Source organism: Thalassophryne amazonica, chromosome 21, assembly GCF_902500255.1.
Source record: "Thalassophryne amazonica chromosome 21, fThaAma1.1, whole genome shotgun sequence".
Classification (NCBI taxonomy): domain Eukaryota; kingdom Metazoa; phylum Chordata; class Actinopteri; order Batrachoidiformes; family Batrachoididae; genus Thalassophryne; species Thalassophryne amazonica.
In genome coordinates, this window is record NC_047123.1 from 12655612 (window position 1) to 12674979 (window position 19368).

The 19368-nt window shown below is 42.9% G+C and overlaps 1 protein-coding gene across 1 annotated transcript in view; it reads right to left on the minus strand.

The window, feature by feature from the left end:
* Nucleotides 1–19368, minus strand: part of thbs1b (thrombospondin 1b) — an 87462-nt gene that overhangs the window by 31179 nt on the left and 36915 nt on the right. The window contains exons 9-13 of the mRNA XM_034162351.1: nt 6553–6726; nt 6183–6359; nt 5923–6096; nt 5692–5819; nt 3120–3272 (exon numbers count right to left, since the gene is read on the minus strand). Coding sequence (XP_034018242.1) covers nt 3120–3272; nt 5692–5819; nt 5923–6096; nt 6183–6359; nt 6553–6726 — 806 coding nt within the window. The remainder of the gene's footprint in view (nt 1–3119; nt 3273–5691; nt 5820–5922; nt 6097–6182; nt 6360–6552; nt 6727–19368) is intronic.

Here is a 19368-nt window from a genome sequence, read left to right on the forward strand (position 1 = left end):
TTGTCTAATAGATTACAATTTGTTCATGTAAATGGGGAATCTTCTTCACAGACTAAAGTTAATTATGGAGTTCCACAAGGTTCTGTGCTAGGACCAATTTTATTCACTTTATACATGCTTCCCTTAGGCAGTATTATTAGACGGTATTGCTTAAATTTTCATTGTTACGCAGATGATACCCAGCTTTATCTATCCATGAAGCCAGAGGACACACACCAATTAGCTAAACTGCAGGATTGTCTTACAGACATAAAGACATGGATGACCTCTAATTTCCTGCTTTTAAACTCAGATAAAACTGAAGTTATTGTACTTAGCCCCACAAATCTTAGAAACATGGTGTCTAACCAGATCCTTACTCTAGATGGCATTACCCTGACCTCTAGTAATACTGTGAGAAATCTTGGAGTCATTTTTGATCAGGATATGTCATTCAAAGCGCATATTAAACAAATATGTAGGACTGCTTTTTTGCATTTACGCAATATCTCTAAAATCAGAAAGGTCTTGTCTCAGAGTGATGCTGAAAAACTAATTCATGCATTTATTTCCTCTAGGCTGGACTATTGTAATTCATTATTATCAGGTTGTCCTAAAAGTTCCCTAAAAAGCCTTCAGTTAATTCAAAATGCTGCAGCTAGAGTACTGACGGGGACTAGGAGAGAGCATATCTCACCCATATTGGCCTCTCTTCATTGGCTTCCTGTTAATTCTAGGATAGAATTTAAAATTCTTCTTCTTACTTATAAGGTTTTGAATAATCAGGTCCCATCTTATCTTAGGGACCTCGTAGTACCATATCACCCCAATAGAGCGCTTCGCTCTCAGACTGCAGGCTTACTTGTAGTTCCTAGGGTTTGTAAGAGTAGAATGGGAGGCAGAGCCTTCAGCTTTCAGGCTCCTCTCCTGTGGAACCAGCTCCCAATTCAGATCAGGGAGACAGACACCCTCTCTACTTTTAAGATTAGGCTTAAAACTTTCCTTTTTGCTAAAGCTTATAGTTAGGGCTGGATCAGGTGACCCTGAACCATCCCTTAGTTATGCTGCTATAGACGTAGACTGCTGGGGGGTTCCCATGATGCACTGTTTCTTTCTCTTTTTGCTCTGTATGCACCACTCTGCATTTAATCATTAGTGATCGATCTCTGCTCCCCTCCACAGCATGTCTTTTTCCTGGTTCTCTCCCTCAGCCCCAACCAGTCCCAGCAGAAGACTGCCCCTCCCTGAGCCTGGTTCTGCTGGAGGTTTCTTCCTGTTAAAAGGGAGTTTTTCCTTCCCACTGTAGCCAAGTGCTTGCTCACAGGGGGTCGTTTTGACCGTTGGGGTTTTACATAATTATTGTATGGCCTTGCCTTACAATATAAAGTGCCTTGGGGCAACTGTTTGTTGTGATTTGGCGCTATATAAAAAAATTGATTGATTGATTGATTGATATATGCAATTTATTCTTGCAAGACAGAAGGTATGTGGTGCGTGAGTGAATGTGGTGTGTGTGTGTGACCCCCTTCCGCCATTCCCGATCAGCCTACAATATTCTACTCAAAGCCAACCGACAACTTCCATCAGGAAGGGCCGATGACCAAAACAACACAAAGACGGACAAGAATGAAAGACAAGTGGTGAAGACAATAACTGTGATGTGACGGAGCCCCAACCATACAACATACCATGACAAACAACCACACAAGAACAAATAGTGACAGCAACAGTCTGTTGTCTAATTAGTGAGCATTCATACCCTAATCTAGAACACCGTAGTGTTAATCCTCTTAAGAGCACTCTATATCCAGAGATTCTGTAAATGGATTACACCTGTAGCATGCCGAGCAGGTTTCTCATCAGCCAAGGGGTGAAACTCACCAACCTAATGGACAATCTCTGCCTCTGAAACCGTGATCTGAGTTCTGACAGAGAAACTGGTGCAAAGTGTGGTGTCACGGGGGAACTTTCTTCAGCCACACAAGGAATTAAAGTATTTTCAGATGTTGTTTTCCAAACTCAGGATGTCGATTATTTTTCTTCAAGATTGCATGATGATGAATTCCACTGAAATGAACAGGTAAGACTTTTTATTTACTATGTGTGTATGAATTTACTCCGCATGTGGACAGCATTGATGGACGTATTTTGACTTATGAGTAAATTACAGGAATGCCTGTAAAAATCCAGAAATTAGCCACATCATTGTTTAAGCCACAGTGTTCAAAATGTTAGAAAAAACTAGCGGTTTATAGTCTGGAAATTTCCGGAGCATGAGTGTGAAAATCCCACATTGAGTGGCTGACATCACACTGCTGTAAAGGGCTATTGGGTCTCAGAGTATCGGAGCCGTTTTATGATTACAAATACGAGTAAATGAATACAGGATCGGGCTGATACCTGATACTAGTATCTGGATCTGTGCATCCCTAATGAAAACAATGAACAAATTCTAAGGGCCCTGTCCCACTGGTGTTTAGGAGGATTTGCGCATGAAATGAGGAGACAAAAGCTGAGCATCCGCAACAAAGGTGGGCGGAAATGATAAATGTCCCGGGGTGGATCAGCGAATACATGAGTAAGAAAAGCGGATATAACAGGGAACAGAAGTGAAGGCGACCGCGGAGGCGCCCCCATGAGGGGCACAGCGGCCGTGATGCACTCGCTTCATCCGTGCCCACTCTGTCTGCATGTGCGACATACCATTTGCGACCGTGATGTGGCCGTGTTGGGCACGCGTCATATCTGTTTTGCACGCTGTCCCGGTCCGCCGCCAAGCCGCGCCAACCCGTCGGTTGCAGATATCAGCGGATGACAGGGGACATGCGGCGCGTTGTTTGTGTATGTCCTGCGTATGTCTTCAGTATGTGTTCAGGCAGTGATGCGGATCTCATCCGCAGCAGAATTTTTGAGCCGCTCTCAAATCCTGGCTGCGGACATGCGTGCCTCTGCGGATGATCACGGACGTGTTCGGATGGCGGGCGACTCATACAGGAATGTTACATGGTTATTGCGGTTGTTTGGCGGATGTGGGCCACTTTTGTGCGCATTCCATCCGCAAATCCTCCTAAACGCCAGTGGGACAGGGCCCTAAGTGAATGAGTGTCCTGTATAAAGTATAAAGTCAAGACTTTACTTGCCTGCTTGTTTGCAGCAGCTTCTTCCACACCTTTGCCAAATGGTTGGGAGCCTGTGTAGCGTGGTGGGCAGGGTAAGCAATTGTAACCAGGAGCTGTATTTTCACAGCGGTGAACGCCATTAAATTCAAAGCAAGCATCCTGGACTTCCTTGCACTGTTTAAAGAACAAACACAACAAACTTCAGTGTAGTTAGTCTGAAGTCTTGGTAGATACAGTGCAGGCCATAAGCTTTACATAGTGTACATCCAGAAAGTATCAACAGCGCTTCACTTTTTCCACATTTTGTTATGTTATACAGCCTTATACAGCCTTAGAGAAAATTTATTTTTTCCCTCTAAATTCTGTTTACAACTCCACATAATGGTAAATGGACTACAGTAATGCCTCATATTCACCCCGATGTCATGGTGCTGCCCTACAAGGTAATTACTACAAACTGGGAGCAACTAGGGGATTAAGGACCTTGCCCAAGGGCCCTTAGTGATTTTCTGGTCAGGCTGGGATTTGAACCAATGATCCTCTGGTCTCAAGACCATCACCTCCCCACTTATAATGAAAACATGAAAAAAGTTTTTTTAGAAAAAAAACTAAAGGTGTCTTCACACATAACACAAATGAGGGCGAATAAGGCCAATCCAGGCTGAAACAGGCCGAACGGGTGACACCCGAAAAAAAATCGAGCCGCATTTGGGAAGGATAGAAATTCGACCAGACACAACAGAATGGTGTCCGAATGACCACAATGTGGTTCGAAGCTGTCATGAATGGATCGCGCACAGTCGGCGCGCAGCAGCTCCAGAATCAAGGTAACGTGCGCTCGGAACATAGTATGAAACAGGGAAAAAAATTAAGAAGGAAAAAGAAGAACACAGCACGAATCCACACAATGCCATCAGAATACAACAAGAATATGCAGAGTGTACCCCCAATGCTGTATGTGCCACCCAATGTCTGGTTGGAAGAAAGGGGCTGCCAGGACGACCACTGTAGTCGAAAGACCTGTTGTGTCCCACATTACCTGTCAGGACATAGGTTGGCTGTCCAACCCCCCAAACACGCTCTCTCTCACCCTGTCTCTCCTTCTCCCTCTGGACATCAGCTTTTTACAGGTGCGTGGCACAGCATTGTTCACTCTCCCCCTGCAGGATCTCAAATGACATCCAAGCTATGACATGATCACATGTCAACCAGGGTCCCATGACAAACGCATAACTGCAATGGATGCAGCACATTACCAATGTACACAATCCACAGCCGTCATGAATGGTAATAGGCCTCTGGTGGTTCACATACATCTAGCCTATAAACAGGCTGCATTTATTTATACAGTGGATCAAAGACATAATCCAGAGGACAGGTAAAAGCAGATCCTGCCATCAAAACATCACACAGCCACCGCACCCCCTCCCCACGCACTCGCCCGCTCTCTGTGTTACTCCCACGCCCCCTCTTATCTTTGTTCTTCATCTTACCACATTTCTTCACTCCCTCTGTCATTCCCCTCTGTGTGCGGTGTGGGCACACTGCTGTCCGGTAATTCCACCTCCAGAGGGACATGCTGTATATGTCATGATAGGTGTTTCACAGCTGTCACATCCCGGTCAGCTGTGTTTGGTGGCAGCATGCTGAGCCTGTCACATGCATTGTCTCACCACGGGCAAGCAGCACACTGTGCACTCCTAAACGTCATATTACAGCTGTGATGATCATAATGTCTCATATACATTTAGTAAGACATGGGATTGAATGACAACGTATCTGTTAAATGACATGCATCATGTACATGACAGCGTGTCCAGATGTGCACACTGGACAGTGATTGCACTGCATTCTGGCCGCCCTGTGCGAATTGACATGCACATAAGTATTCACAACCTTTGCTCAATGTTTTATTGATGCACCTTTGGCAGTAATTACAGCCTCACATCTTCTTGAATATGATGCCACAAGCTTGGTGCACCTATGGACAGTTTGGACAGTTTTGCCCATATTTCTTTGCAGCACCTCTCAAGCTCCATCAGGTTGGATAGGGAGCGTGGGTGCACAGCCATTTTCAGAGATGGTCTGGGCTCTAGCTTGGACCACTCAAGGACATTCACAAAGTTTGTCCTGAAGGCACTCCTTTGATATCTTGGCTGTGTGCTTAGGGTAATTGTCCTGCTGAAAGATGAACTGTCACCCCAGTCTGAGATCAAAAGTGCTCTGGAGCAGGTTTTCATCCAGGATGTCTCTGTACATTGCTGCATTCATCTTTCCCTCAATCCTGACTAGTCTCCCAGTTCCTGCTGCTGAAAAACATCCCACAGCATGATGCCATCACCAGCATGCTTCACTGTAGGGATGGTGCCTGGTTTCCTCGAAACATGACACCTGGCATCCACACCGAAGAGTTCAATCTTGAAAATGAATGAATGAGTGCGTGAGTGTTTTGGAAAACAAATGTAGTTTTGCAAAAAATGAGTATCCCTTTTTTTTTTGGGTTTATGCCAAGCGATGGCCTCAACTGCAAATAGTATTCAATTAAATTCATAACTGACAGCACCACGATTAAAGCTCTAAGGATGTTTTGTACCTCATCAATATCTTTACATTTGATTCCATTGCCAGTGTAGCCAGCAGGGCACTGTCCACAGCTCCATGACCCACCAGTAAAACTGGTGCACTTCACGCCAGCAAAGCATGGACTCGAAAGGCAACCATCTGAAAAATAAAATAAAATAAGATGGTTCATTGAACACCATCTAAATGTGTCTTGTCTGGTTTTGAAACTGCAGTTCATCTGCTTTGCTTCTGGTTACATCACCAATGGGACAACTTTTCTTGTTGCATATGCGGTTGTCCTTTTCATCACCCACACATTCTTTGCCACCATATTTTGGTGTAGGGTCACTGCACAGGCGTTTACGAGTTTGGACACCACCTCCGCAGGTCGCACTGCAGGTATTCCATGGTGACCAGGGTCCCCAGTTGCCATTGACTGATGGTACAAGGAAGACATACATATTGCATAATTAATCTGGAGCTCTTCTATAGCAGGCAGTGAGCATCACATTTGGGCCTTACTGGGGCAGAGAGATTTTTGACATTTCTTGGTTTGCCGGCCTTTTCCTTCACAGTCCTTGCCTCCTAGCTGGGGGACAGGTGAGTTACACAAACGAATACGAGTGATGACACCAGCACCGCAGGTGGTGGAGCAGGATGACCATGGTGACCAGTGGCTCCAGCTGCCATCTTGTTTAACTTGAAGGCCAAGAAAACAATAAGTAAAAAGCAAACACATACTCCCTGGTATTTTATCATCAAATGAAGCAAACTGGCAGTATTCCAACTCAGAAAAACAACTGCAACAACACGAATCAGTCCGTCACGTTATCATGCTCAAGTTGCTCAATTGAGTGAGGTAGAAGAATGTGTAAATATGGTTGCAACTGACATCGCTTGTCACACTCCTGGAGGTAGCAGTCACGGGTCTGCACGGAGGTGCCCTCGCAGTTGTTGTTGATACGGTCACAGGAGCGGCCTCTCTGCTGTATGCCACGCCCACATGACACAGAACAATGGGTCCATTCAGACCACGGTGACCAGCCGTCCTCAGCGTAGTCACTTGCTGAGGAAGAGTGATAAAAAGAAAGTGACAGAAGGAAACAAGGAAACAACACAAGAGCAACTCCAGCTACGCAGTACCCTTCATGGAAACACAACCAGCACTAACTGCGGAAGGATCTCTCTTAAAGCAGTGCGATAAGTCAGGTAGTGTCACAGAGGGCTACTATTGTCACTATCACACCTGTTTGAGGCTGAAAATAGAGAAGGTGCATCTGATCTAATTTCTAATTGAACACCAACACTTCAACAGCTGGTGTCAACACGAAGCTCGTGCTGAAGGAAAATTCTCATTGGCTAACTGACTGTCTTCAATTCAATTCAATTTTATTTATATAGCGCCAAATCACAACAAACAGTTGCCCCAAGGCGCTTTATATTGTAAGGCGAGGCCATACAATAATTACGTAAAAACCCCAAAGGTCAAAACGACCCCCTGTGAGCAAGCACTTGGCGACAGTGGGAAGGAAAAACTCCCTTTTTAACAGGAAGAAACCTCCAGCAGAACCAGGCTCAGGGAGGGGCAGTCTTCTGCTGGGACTGGTTGGGGCTGAGGGAGAGAACCAGGAAAAAGACATGCTGTGGAGGGGAGCAGAGATCAATCACTAATCAATCAATCAATCAATTTTTTTTATATAGCGCCAAATCACAACAAACAGTTGCCCCAAGGCGCTTTATATTGTAAGGCAAGGCCATACAATAATTATGTAAAACCCCAACGGTCAAAACGACCCCCTGTGAGCAAGCACTTGGCTACAGTGGGAAGGAAAAACTCCCTTTTAACAGGAAGAAACCTCCAGCAGAACCAGGCTCAGGGAGGGGCAGTCTTCTGCTGGGACTGGTTGGGGCTGAGGGAGAGAACCAGGAAAAAAACATGCAGTGGAGGGGAGCAGAGATCGATCACTAATGATTAAATGCAGAGTGGTGCATACAGAGCAAAAAGAGAAAGAAACAGTGCATCATGGGAACCCCCCAGCAGTCTACGTCTATAGCAGCATAACTAAGGGATGGTTCAGGGTCACCTGATCCAGCCCTAACTATAAGCTTTAGCAAAAAGGAAAGTTTTAAGCCTAATCTTAAAAGTAGAGAGGGTGTCTGTCTCCCTGATCTGAATTGGGAGCTGGTTCCACAGGAGAGGAGCCTGAAAGCTGAAGGCTCTGCCTCCCATTCTAGTCTTACAAACCCTAGGAACTACAAGTAAGCCTGCAGTCTGAGAGCGAAGCGCTCTATTGGGGTGATATGGTACTACGAGGTCCCTAAGATAAGATGGGACCTGATTATTCAAAACCTTATAAGTAAGAAGAAGAATTTTAAATTCTATTCTAGAATTAACAGGAAGCCAATGAAGAGAGGCCAATATGGGTGAGATATGCTCTCTCCTTCTAGTCCCCGTCAGTACTCTAGCTGCAGCATTTTGAATTAACTGAAGGCTTTTTAGGGAACTTTTAGGACAACCTGATAATAATGAATTACAGTAGTCCAGCCTAGAGGAAATAAATGCATGAATTAGTTTTTCAGCATCACTCTGAGACAAGACCTTTCTGATTTTAGAGATATTGCATAAATGCAAAAAAGCAGTCCTACATATTTGTTTAATATGCGCTTTGAATGACATATCCTGATCAAAAATGACTCCAAGATTTCTCACAGTATTACTAGAGGTCAGGGTAATGCCATCCAGAGTAAGGATCTGGTTAGACACCATGTTTCTAAGATTTGTGGGGCCAAGTACAATAAGTTCAGTTTTATCTGAGTTTAAAAGCAGGAAATTAGAGGTCATCCATGTCTTTATGTCTGTAAGACAATCCTGCAGTTTAGCTAATTGGTGTGTGTTCTCTGGCTTCATGGATAGATAAAGCTGGGTATCATCTGCGTAACAATGAAAATTTAATCAATACCGTCTAATAATACTGCCTAAGGGAAGCATGTATAAAGTGAATAAAATTGGTCCTAGCACAGAACCTTGTGGAACTCCATAATTAACTTTAGTCTGTGAAGAAGATTCCCCATTTACATGAACAAATTGTAATCTATTAGACAAATATGATTCAAACCACCGCAGCGCAGTGCCTTTAATACCTATGGCATGCTCTAATCTCTGTAATAAAATTTCATGGTCAACAGTATCAAAAGCAGCACTGAGGTCTAACAGAACAGATGAGTCCACTGTCCGAGGCCATAAGAAGATCATTTGTAACCTTCACTAATGCTGTTTCTGTACTATGATGAATTCTAAAACCTGACTGAAACTCTTCAAATAGACCATTCCTCTGCAGATGATCAGTTAGCTGTTTTACAACTACCCTTTCAAGAATTTTTGAGAGAAAAGGAAGGTTGGAGATTGGCCTATAATTAGCTAAGATAGCTGGGTCAAGTGATGGCTTTTTAAGTAATGGTTTAATTACTGCCACCTTAAAAGCCTGTGGTACATAGCCAACTAACAAAGATAGATTGATCATATTTAAGATCGAAGCATTAAATAATGGTAGGGCTTCCTTGAGCAGCCTGGTAGGAATGGGGTCTAATAAACATGTTGATGGTTTGGATGAAGTAACTAATGAAAATAACTCAGACAGAACAATCGGAGAGAAAGAGTCTAACCAAATACCGGCATCACTGAAAGCAGCCAAAGATAACGATACGTCTTTGGGATGGTTATGAGTAATTTTCCTCTAATAGTTAAAATTTTGTTAGCAAAGAAAGTCATGAAGTCATTACTAGTTAAAGTTAATGGAATACTCAGCTCAATAGAGCTCTGACTCTTTGTCAGCCTGGCTACAGTGCTGAAAAGAAACCTGGGGTTGTTCTTATTTTCTTCAATTAGTGATGAGTAGAAAGATGTCCTAGCTTTACGGAGGGCTTTTTTATAGAGCAACAGACTCTTTTTCCAGGCTAAGTGAAGATCTTCTAAATTAGTGAGACGCCATTTCCTCTCCAACTTACGGGTTATCTGCTTTAAGCTACGAGTTTGTGAGTTATACCACGGAGTCAGGCACTTCTGATTTAAAGCTGTCTTTTTTAGAGGAGCTACAGCATCCAAAGTTGTCTTCAATGAAGATGTAAAACTATTGACGAGATACTCTATCTCACTTACAGAGTTTAGGTAGCTACTCTGCACTGTGTTGGTATATGGCATTAGAGAACATAAAGAAGGAATCATATCCTTAAACCTAGTTACAGCACTTTCTGAAAGACCTCTAGTGTAATGAAACTTATTCCCCACTGCTGGGTAGTCCATCAGAGTAAATGTAAATGTTATTAAGAAATGATCAGACAGAAGGGAGTTTTCAGGGAATACTGTTAAGTCTTCTATTTCCATACCATAAGTCAGAACAAGATCTAAGATATGATTAAAGTGGTGGGTGGACTCATTTACTTTTTGAGCAAAGCCAATAGAGTCTAATAATAGATTAAATGCAGTGTTGAGGCTGTCATTCTCAGCATCTGTGTGGATGTTAAAATCGCCCACTATAATTATCTTATCTGAGCTAAGCACTAAGTCAGACAAAAGGTCTGAAAATTCACAGAGAAACTCACAGTAACGACCAGGTGGACAATAGATAATAACAAATAAAACTGGTTTTTGGGACTTCCAATTTGGATGGACAAGACTAAGAGTCAAGCTTTCAAATGAATTAAAGCTCTGTCTGGGTTTTTGATTAATTAATAAGCTGGAATGGAAGATTGCTGCTAATCCTCCGCCCCGGCCCGTGCTACGAGCATTCTGACAGTTAGTGTGACTCGGGGGTGTTGACTCATTTAAACTAACATATTCATCCTGCTGTAACCAGGTTTCTGTAAGGCAGAATAAATCAATATGTTGATCAATTATTATATCATTTACCAACAGGGACTTAGAAGAGAGAGACCTAATGTTTAATAGACCACATTTAACTGTTTTAGACTGTGGTGCAGTTGAAGGTGCTATATTATTTTTTCTTTTTGAATTTTTATGCTTAAATAGATTTTTGCTGGTTATTGGTAGTCTGGGAGCAGGCACCGTCTCTACGGGGATGGGGTAATGAGGGGATGGCAGGGGGAGAGAAGCTGCAGAGAGGTGTGTAAGACTACAACTCTGCTTCCTGGTCCCAACCCTGGATAGTCACGGTTTGGAGGATTCAAGAAAATTGGCCAGATTTCTAGAAATGAGAGCTGCTCCATCCAAAGTGGGATGGATGCCGTCTCTCCTAACAAGACCAGGTTTTCCCCAGAAGCTTTGCCAATTATCTATGAAGCCCACCTCATTTTTTGGACACCACTCAGACAGCCAGCAATTCAAGGAGAACATGCGACTAAACATGTCACTCCCGGTCCGATTGGGGAGGGGCCCAGAGAAAACTACAGAGTCCGACATTGTTTTTGCAAAGTTACACACCGATTTAATGTTAATTTTAGTGACCTCCGATTGGCGTAACCGGGTGTCATTACTGCCGATGTGAATTACAATCTTACCAAATTTACGCTTAGCCTTAGCCAGCAGTTTCAAATTTCCTTCAATGTCGCCTGCTCTGGCCCCCGGAAGACAATTGACTATGGTTGCTGGTGTCGCTAACTTCACATTTCGCAAAACAGAGTCGCCAATAACCAGAGTTTGATCCTTGGCGGGTGTGTCGTCGAGTGGGGAAAAATGGTTAGAGATGTGAACGGGTTGGCGGTGTACACGGGGCTTCTGTTTAGGACTACGCTTCCTCCTCACAGTCACCCAGTCAGCCTGCTTTCCCGGCTGCTCGGGATTTGCCAGAGGGTAACTAACGGCGGCTAAGCTACCTTGGTCCGCACCGACTACAGGGGCCTGGCTAGCTGTAGAATTTTCCACGGTGCGGAGCCGAGTCTCCAATTCGCCCAGCCTGGCCTCCAAAGCTACGAATAAGCTACACTTATTACAAGTACCATTACTGCTAAAGGAGGCCGAGGAATAACTAAACATTTCACACCCAGAGCAGAAAAGTGCAGGAGAGACAGGAGAAGCCGCCATGCTAAACCGGCTAAGAGCTAGTAGCTACGCTAAGCTAGCGAATTCCTAAAAACACGCAAAGTGAATAATGTGTAAATAATTTAGAGGTGATTCAGCAGAAGGAGTGCTTTAGTTAAGGCACGTAAAGATTACACTGGAAAACAAATCGTAATCTAGATAACTAGATCAATCTAACTGCGCAGATTAAACAGCTAACAGATACAGAAAAACACCGCTGTGCTCAGGAACAGGAAGTGATACAATACCGCAGTGAGAGCCAACCACCACTAATGATTAAATGCAGAGTGGTGCATACAGAGCAAAAAGAGAAAGAAACACTCGGTGCATTATGGGAACCCCCCAGCAGTCTAAGTCTATAGCAGCATAACTAAGGGATGGTTCAGGGTCACCTGATCCAGCCCTAACTATAAGCTTTAGCAAAAAGGAAAGTTTTAAGCCTAATCTTAAAAGTAGAGAGGGTGTCTGTCTCCCTGATCCGAATTGGGAGCTGGTTCCACAGGAGAGGAGCCTGAAAGCTGAAGGCTCTGCCTCCCATTCTACTCTTACAAACCCTAGGAACTACAAGTAAGCCTGCAGTCTGAGAGCGAAGCGCTCTATTGGGGTGATATGGTACTATGAGGTCCCTAAGATAAGAAGGGACCTGATTATTCAAAACCTTATAAGTAAGAAGAAGAATTTTAAATTCTACTCTAGAATTAACAGGAAGCCAATGAAGAGAGGCCAATATGGGTGAGATATGCTCTCTCCTTCTAGTCCCCGTCAGTACTCTAGCTGCAGCATTTTGAATTAACTGAAGGCTTTTCAGGGAACTTTTAGGACAACCTGATAATAATGAATTACAATAGTCCAGCCTAGAGGAAATAAATGCATGAATTAGTTTTTCAGCATCACTCTGAGACAAGACCTTTCTAATTTTAGAGATATTGCGTAAATGCAAAAAAGCAGTCTTACATATTTGTTTAATATGCGCTATGAATGACATATCCTGATCAAAAATGACTCCAAGATTTCTCACAGTATTACTAGAGGTCAGGGTAATGCCATCCAGAGTAAGGATCTGGTTAGACACCATGTTTCTAAGATTTGTGGGGCCAAGTACAATAACTTCAGTTTTATCTGAGTTTAAAAGCAGGAAATTAGAGGTCATCCATGTCCTTATGTCTGTAAGACAATCCTGCAGTTTAGCTAATTGGTGTGTGTCCTCTGGCTTCATGGATAGATAAAGCTGGGTATCATCTGCGTAACAATGAAAATTTAAGCAATGCCGTCTAATAATACTGCCTAAGGGAAGCATGTATAAAGTGAATAAAATTGGTCCTAGCACAGAACCTTGTGGAACTCCATAATTAACTTTAGTCTGTGAAGAAGATTCCCCATTTACATGAACAAATTGTAATCTATTAGATAAATATGATTCAAACCACCGCAGCGCAGTGCCTTTAATACCTATGGCATGCTCTAATCTCTGTAATAAAATTTTATGGTCAACAGTATCAAAAGCAGCACTGGGGTCTAACAGAACAAGCACAGAGATGAGTCCACTGTCCGAGGCCATAAGAAGACCATTTGTAACCTTCATTAATGCTGTTTCTGTACTATGATGAATTCTAAAACCTGACTGAAACTCTTCAAATAGACCATTCCTCTGCAGATGATCAGTTAGCTGTTTTACAACTACCCTTTCAAGAATTTTTGAGAGAAAAGGAAGGTTGGAGATTGGCCTATAATTAACTAAGATAGCTGGATCAAGTGATGGCTTTTTAAGTAATGGTTTAATTACTGCCACCTTAAAAGCCTGTGGTACATAGCCAACTAATAAAGATAGATTGATCATATTTAAGATCGAAGCATTAAATAATGGTAGGGCTTCCTTGAGCAGCCTGCTAGGAATGGGTTCCAATAGACATGTTGATGGTTTGGATGAAGTAACTAATGAAAATAACTCAGACAGAACAATCTGAGAGAAAGAGTCTAACCAAATACCGGCATCACTGAAAGCAGCCAAAGATAACGATACGTCTTTGGGATGGTTATGAGTAATTTTTCTCTAATAGTTAAAATTTTATTAGCAAAGAAAGTCATGAAGTCATTACTAGTTAAAGTTAAAGGAATACTCGGCTCAATAGAGCTCTGACTCTGTCAGCCTGGCTACAGTGCTGAAAAGAAACCTGGGGTTGTTCTTATTTTCTTCAATTAGTGATGAGTAGAAAGATGTCCTAGCTTTACGGAGGGCTTTTTTATAGAGCAACAGACTCTTTTTCCAGGCTAAGTGAAGATCTTCTAAATTAGTGAGACGCCATTTCCTCTCCAACTTACGGGTTATCTGCTTTAAGCTGCGAGTTTGTGAGTTATACCACGGAGTCAGGCACTTCTGATTTAAAGCTCTCTTTTTCAGAGGAGCTACAGCATCCAAAGTTGTCTTCAATGAGGATGTAAAACTATTGACGAGATACTCTATCTCACTTACAGAGTTTAGGTAGCTACTCTGCACTGTGTTGGTATATGGCATTAGGGAACATAAAGAAAGAAACATATCCTTAAACCTAGTTACAGCGCTTTCTGAAAGACTTCTAGTGTAATGAAACTTATTCCCCACTGCTGGGTAGTCCATCAGAGTAAATGTAAATGTTATTAAGAAATGATCAGACAGAAGGGAGTTTTCGGGGAATACTGTTAAGTCTTCAATTTCCATACCATAAGTCAGAACAAGATCTAAGATATGATTAAAGTGGTGGGTGGACTCATTTACATTTTGAGCAAAGCCAATTGAGTCTAATAATAGATTAAATGCAGTGTTCAGGCTGTCATTCTCAGCATCTGTGTGGATGTTAAAATCACCCACTATAATTATCTTATCTGAGCTAAGCACTAAGTCAGACAAAAGTTCTGAAAATTCACAGAGAAACTCACAGTAACAACCAGGTGGACGATAGATAACAACAAATAAAACTGTTTTTTGGGACTTCCAATTTGGATGGACAAGACTAAGAGCCAAGCTTTCAAATGAATTAAAGCTCTGTCTGGGTTTTTGATTAATTAATAAGCTGGAATGGAAGATTGCTGCTAATCCTCCGCCTCGGCCCGTGCTACGAGCGTTCTGGCAGTTAGTGTGACTCGGGGGTGTTGACATTTAAACTAACATATTCATCCTGCTGTAACCAGGTTTCTGTAAGGCAGAATAAATCAATATGTTGATCAATTATTATATCATTTACTAACAGGGACTTAGAAGAGAAGAGACCTAATGTTTAATAGACCACATTTAACTGTTTTAGTCTGTGGTGCAGTTGAAGGTGCTATATTATTTTTTCTTTTTGAATTTTTATGCTTAAATAGATTTTTGCTGGTTATTGGTGGTCTGGGAGCAGGCACCGTCTCTACGGGGATGGGGTAATGAGGGGATGGCAGGGGGAGAGAAGCTGCAGAGAGGTGTGTAAGACTACAACTCTGCTTCCTGGTCCCAACCCTGGATAGTCACGGTTTGGAGGATTTAAGAAAATTGGCCAGATTTCTAGAAATGAGAGCTGCTCCATCCAAAGTGGGATGGATGCCGTCTCTCCTAACAAGACCAGGTTTTCCCCAGAAGCTTTGCCAATTATCTATGAAGCCCACCTCATTTTTTGGACACCACTCAGACAGCCAGCAATTCAAGGAGAACATGTGGCTAAACATGTCACTCCCGGTCTGATTGGGGAGGGGCCCAGAGAAAACTACAGAGTCCGACATTGTTTTTGCAAAGTTACACACCGATTCAATGTTAATTTTAGTCACCTCCGATTGGTGTAACCGGGTGTCATTACTGCCGACGTGAATTACAATCTTACCAAATTTACGCTTAGTCTTAGCCAGCAGTTTCAAATTTCCTTCAATGTCGCCTGCTCTGGCCCCCGGAAGACAATTGACTATGGTTGCTGGTGTCGCTAACTTCACATTTCTCAAAACAGAGTCGCCAATAACCAGAGTTTGATCCTCGGCGGGTGTGTCGTCGAGTGGGGAAAAACGGTTAGAAATGTGAACAGGTTGGTGGTGTACACGGGGCTTCCGTTTAGAACTACGCTTCCTCCTCACAGTCACCCAGTCGGCCTGCTTTCCCGGCTGCTCGGGATCTGCCAGAGGGGAACTAACGGCGGCTAAGCTACCTTGGTCCGCACCGACTACAGGGGCCTGGCTAGCTGTAGAATTTTCCATGGTGCGGAGCCGAGTCTCCAATTCGCCCAGCCTGGCCTCCAAAGCTACGAATAAGCTGCACTTATTACAAGTACCATTACTGCTAAAGGAGGCCGAGGAATAACTAAACATTTCACACCCAGAGCAGAAAAGTGCGGGAGAGACAGGAGAAGCCGCCATGCTAAACCGGCTAAGAGCTAGTAGCTGCACTAAGCTAGCGGATTCCTAAAAACACGCAAAGTGAATAACGTGTAAATAATTTAGAGGTGATTCAGCAGAGGGAGTGCTTTAGTTAAGGCACGTGAAGATTACACTGGGAAACAAATCGTTATCTAGATAACTAGATCAATCTAACTGCGCAGATTTAACAGATACAGAAAAACACCGCTGTGCTCCGGAACAGGAAGTGATACAATACCGCAGTGAGAGCCAACCACCCTCTTCACGCTCTGTGATTGGCCAGTCACACACAGCACCCGCCCCTCCCTACACAGACACATCTCCCTGCAGCTTCTCACTCACACACACACACACACACACACACACACACACACACACACACACACACACACACACACACACACACACACACACACACACACACACACACACACACACACACACACACAGACAGGATCTGATCTCTCTCTGTGCTTGGCTGCCTCACATTTCTCTCTCAGTATTCCTTAAGTTTTCTTCAGCTCGCCTCTTTTAAGTTACTTGGTGAACTTGTTTCGTATCGTACGCCGTGCTTTTGACATGACAGAGCTGAAAACGGCTTGTGTCGAGTCGTGCCTCCACTCCAGTAGGGTTTTATTTATTTATTTATTAACCGTTTGTTTGCTCTTTGGTTTGTTGGTGATATAAAGTCAGTTGCAAAACTTTGCTCGTACTGAATGCGGTGCTTTTGAGAAGAATACAGTGAACAAGGCTGACATATTTCCCTGTTTACCATCACTGGATGTTTGCATGAATCAACAAGTTCACACAGATCATTAAAAAAAAAGTCTTACAGATCACTTACACACGTACACACATATAGCTGAACACACATAGTAGCCTATATTAATATTTTTACTGAATATGGCTGCATGCAGTATCTGACACTTACTCACTGCAGTTCATAAAAATAAACTGGTCAGTCAAACAACCTCTCTCTCTCCCTCTCACACAGTCACTCAAGTCACACACACAGTCATGCACACACAGACACACACACACCTTAATCAATACTGTTTAACTTTGTGTGGAAATAATGCCAAGAACGTTAGGTAGTAAAAATAAATAAATAATAATAAAAAAAAAACCACAGTTTGGTCATAAAATTAAAAAAAAGAAAGTTGTGTTGAGTATGACAACTCTTGTTCATGCATACTTAGTAGTTCATATACTCAACAAAAATATAAACGCAACACTTTTGGTTTTGCTCCCATTTTGTATGAGATTAACTCAACGATCTAAAACTTTTTCCACATACACAATATCACCATTTCCCTCAAATACTGTGCACAAACCAGTCTAAATCTGTGATATTGAGCACTTCTCCTTTGCTGAGATAATCCATCCCACCTCACAGGTGTGCCATACCAAGATGCTGATTAGACACCATGATTAGTGCACAGGTGTGCCTTAGACTGCCCACAATAAAAGGCCACTCTGAAAGGTGCAGTTTTGTTTTATTGGGGGGGGGATACCAGTCAGTATCTGGTGTGACCACCATTTGCCTCATGCAGTGCAACACATCTCCTTCGCATCATCCGTGAAGAGAACACCTCTCCAACATGCCAAATGGCAGCAAATGTGAGCATTTGCCCACTCAAATCGGTTACAACGACGAACTGGAGTCAGGTCAAGACCCCGATGAGGACGACGAGCATGCAGATGAGCTTCCCTGAGACAGTTTCTGACAGTTTGTGCAGAAATTCTTTGGTTATGCAAACCGATTGTTCCAGCAGCTGTCCGAGTGGCTGGTCTCAGACGATCTTGGAGGTGAACATGCTGGATGTGGAGGTCCTGGGCTGGTGTGATTACACGTGGTCTGCGGTTGTGAGGCTGGTTGGATGTACTGCCAAATTCTCTGAAACGCCTTTGGAGACGGCTTATGGTAGAGAAATGAACATTCAATACACGAGCAACAGTTCTGGTTGACATTCCTGCTGTCAGCATGCCAATTGCACGCTCCCTCAAATCTTGCGACATCTGTGGCATTGTGCTGTGTGATAAAACTGCACCTTTCAGAGTGGCCTTTTATTGTGGGCAGTCTAAGGCACACCTGTGCACTAATCATGGTGTCTAATCAGCATCTTGATATGGCACACCTGTGAGGTGGGATGGATTATCTCAACAAAGGAGAAGTGCTCACTATCACAGATTCAGACTGGTTTGTGAACAATATTTGAGAGAAATGGTGATATTGTATATGTGGAAAAAGTTTTAGATCTTTGAGTTCATCTCATACAAAATGGGAGCAAAACCAAAAGTGTTGCGTTTATATTTTTGTTGAGTGTAGTTCTCTTACTTTTGTGATCTGTAAATAATTTCAAACAAACAATAAATATAGCAACTTCTGAACAATCCATATCAATTTCAGACTTAATAATGCACTGATTTAAGCCCCATCCATTTCGGGTTAATCCACGCCCACTTCCGGTTTAGGCCCCGCCCACTACAAGTACAGATATGGATACAGAAAATTTAGATGGTTGAACGGATACAGATACCGATAGTGGTGTACTCGCTCATCCCTAGTTCAAACTGATAAACTTTATTGTTTTTGTGCAAATATTTGCTCATTTGCTCAACACGTTTCAAAATGCTGGGACAGTGGTATGTTTACCACTGTGTTACATCACCTTTCCTTCTAACAGCATGAATAAGCATTTGGGAACTGAGGACACTAATTGTGAGTGTCATGATTGCCGATTGTGAACAGCTTTGTGAAAAACCAGTCCAACAGTTTAAGAACAATGTTTCTCAATGTTCAATTGCAAGGAATTTAGGGATTCCATCATCTACAGTCCATAATATAATGAGAAGATTCAGAGCATCTGGAAAACTTTCTACACGTAAGCGGCAAGGCCGAAAACGAACATTGACTTCGATCCCTCAGGCGGCACTGCATTAAAAACCAGCATCATTGTGTAAAGGATCTTACGCGTGGGCTCAGGAACACTTCAGAAAACCACTGTCAGTTAACACAGTTCGTCACTACATCTACAAGTGCAAGTTAAAACTCTACCATGCAAAGTGAAAGCCACACATTAGTAACATTCAGAAACACCACCACCTTCTCTGGGCCTGGGCTCATTCGAAATGGACAGACGCAAAGTGGAAAAGTGTCCTGTGGTCTGATGAGTCCACATTTCAAATTGTTTTTGGAAATCATGGACATTGTGTCCTCCGGACAAAAGAGGAAAATGACTATCCAGATTGTTACCAGTGCAAAGTTCAAAAACCAGCATCTGTGATGGTCTTGGAGGTGTGTTAGTGACTATGGCATGGACA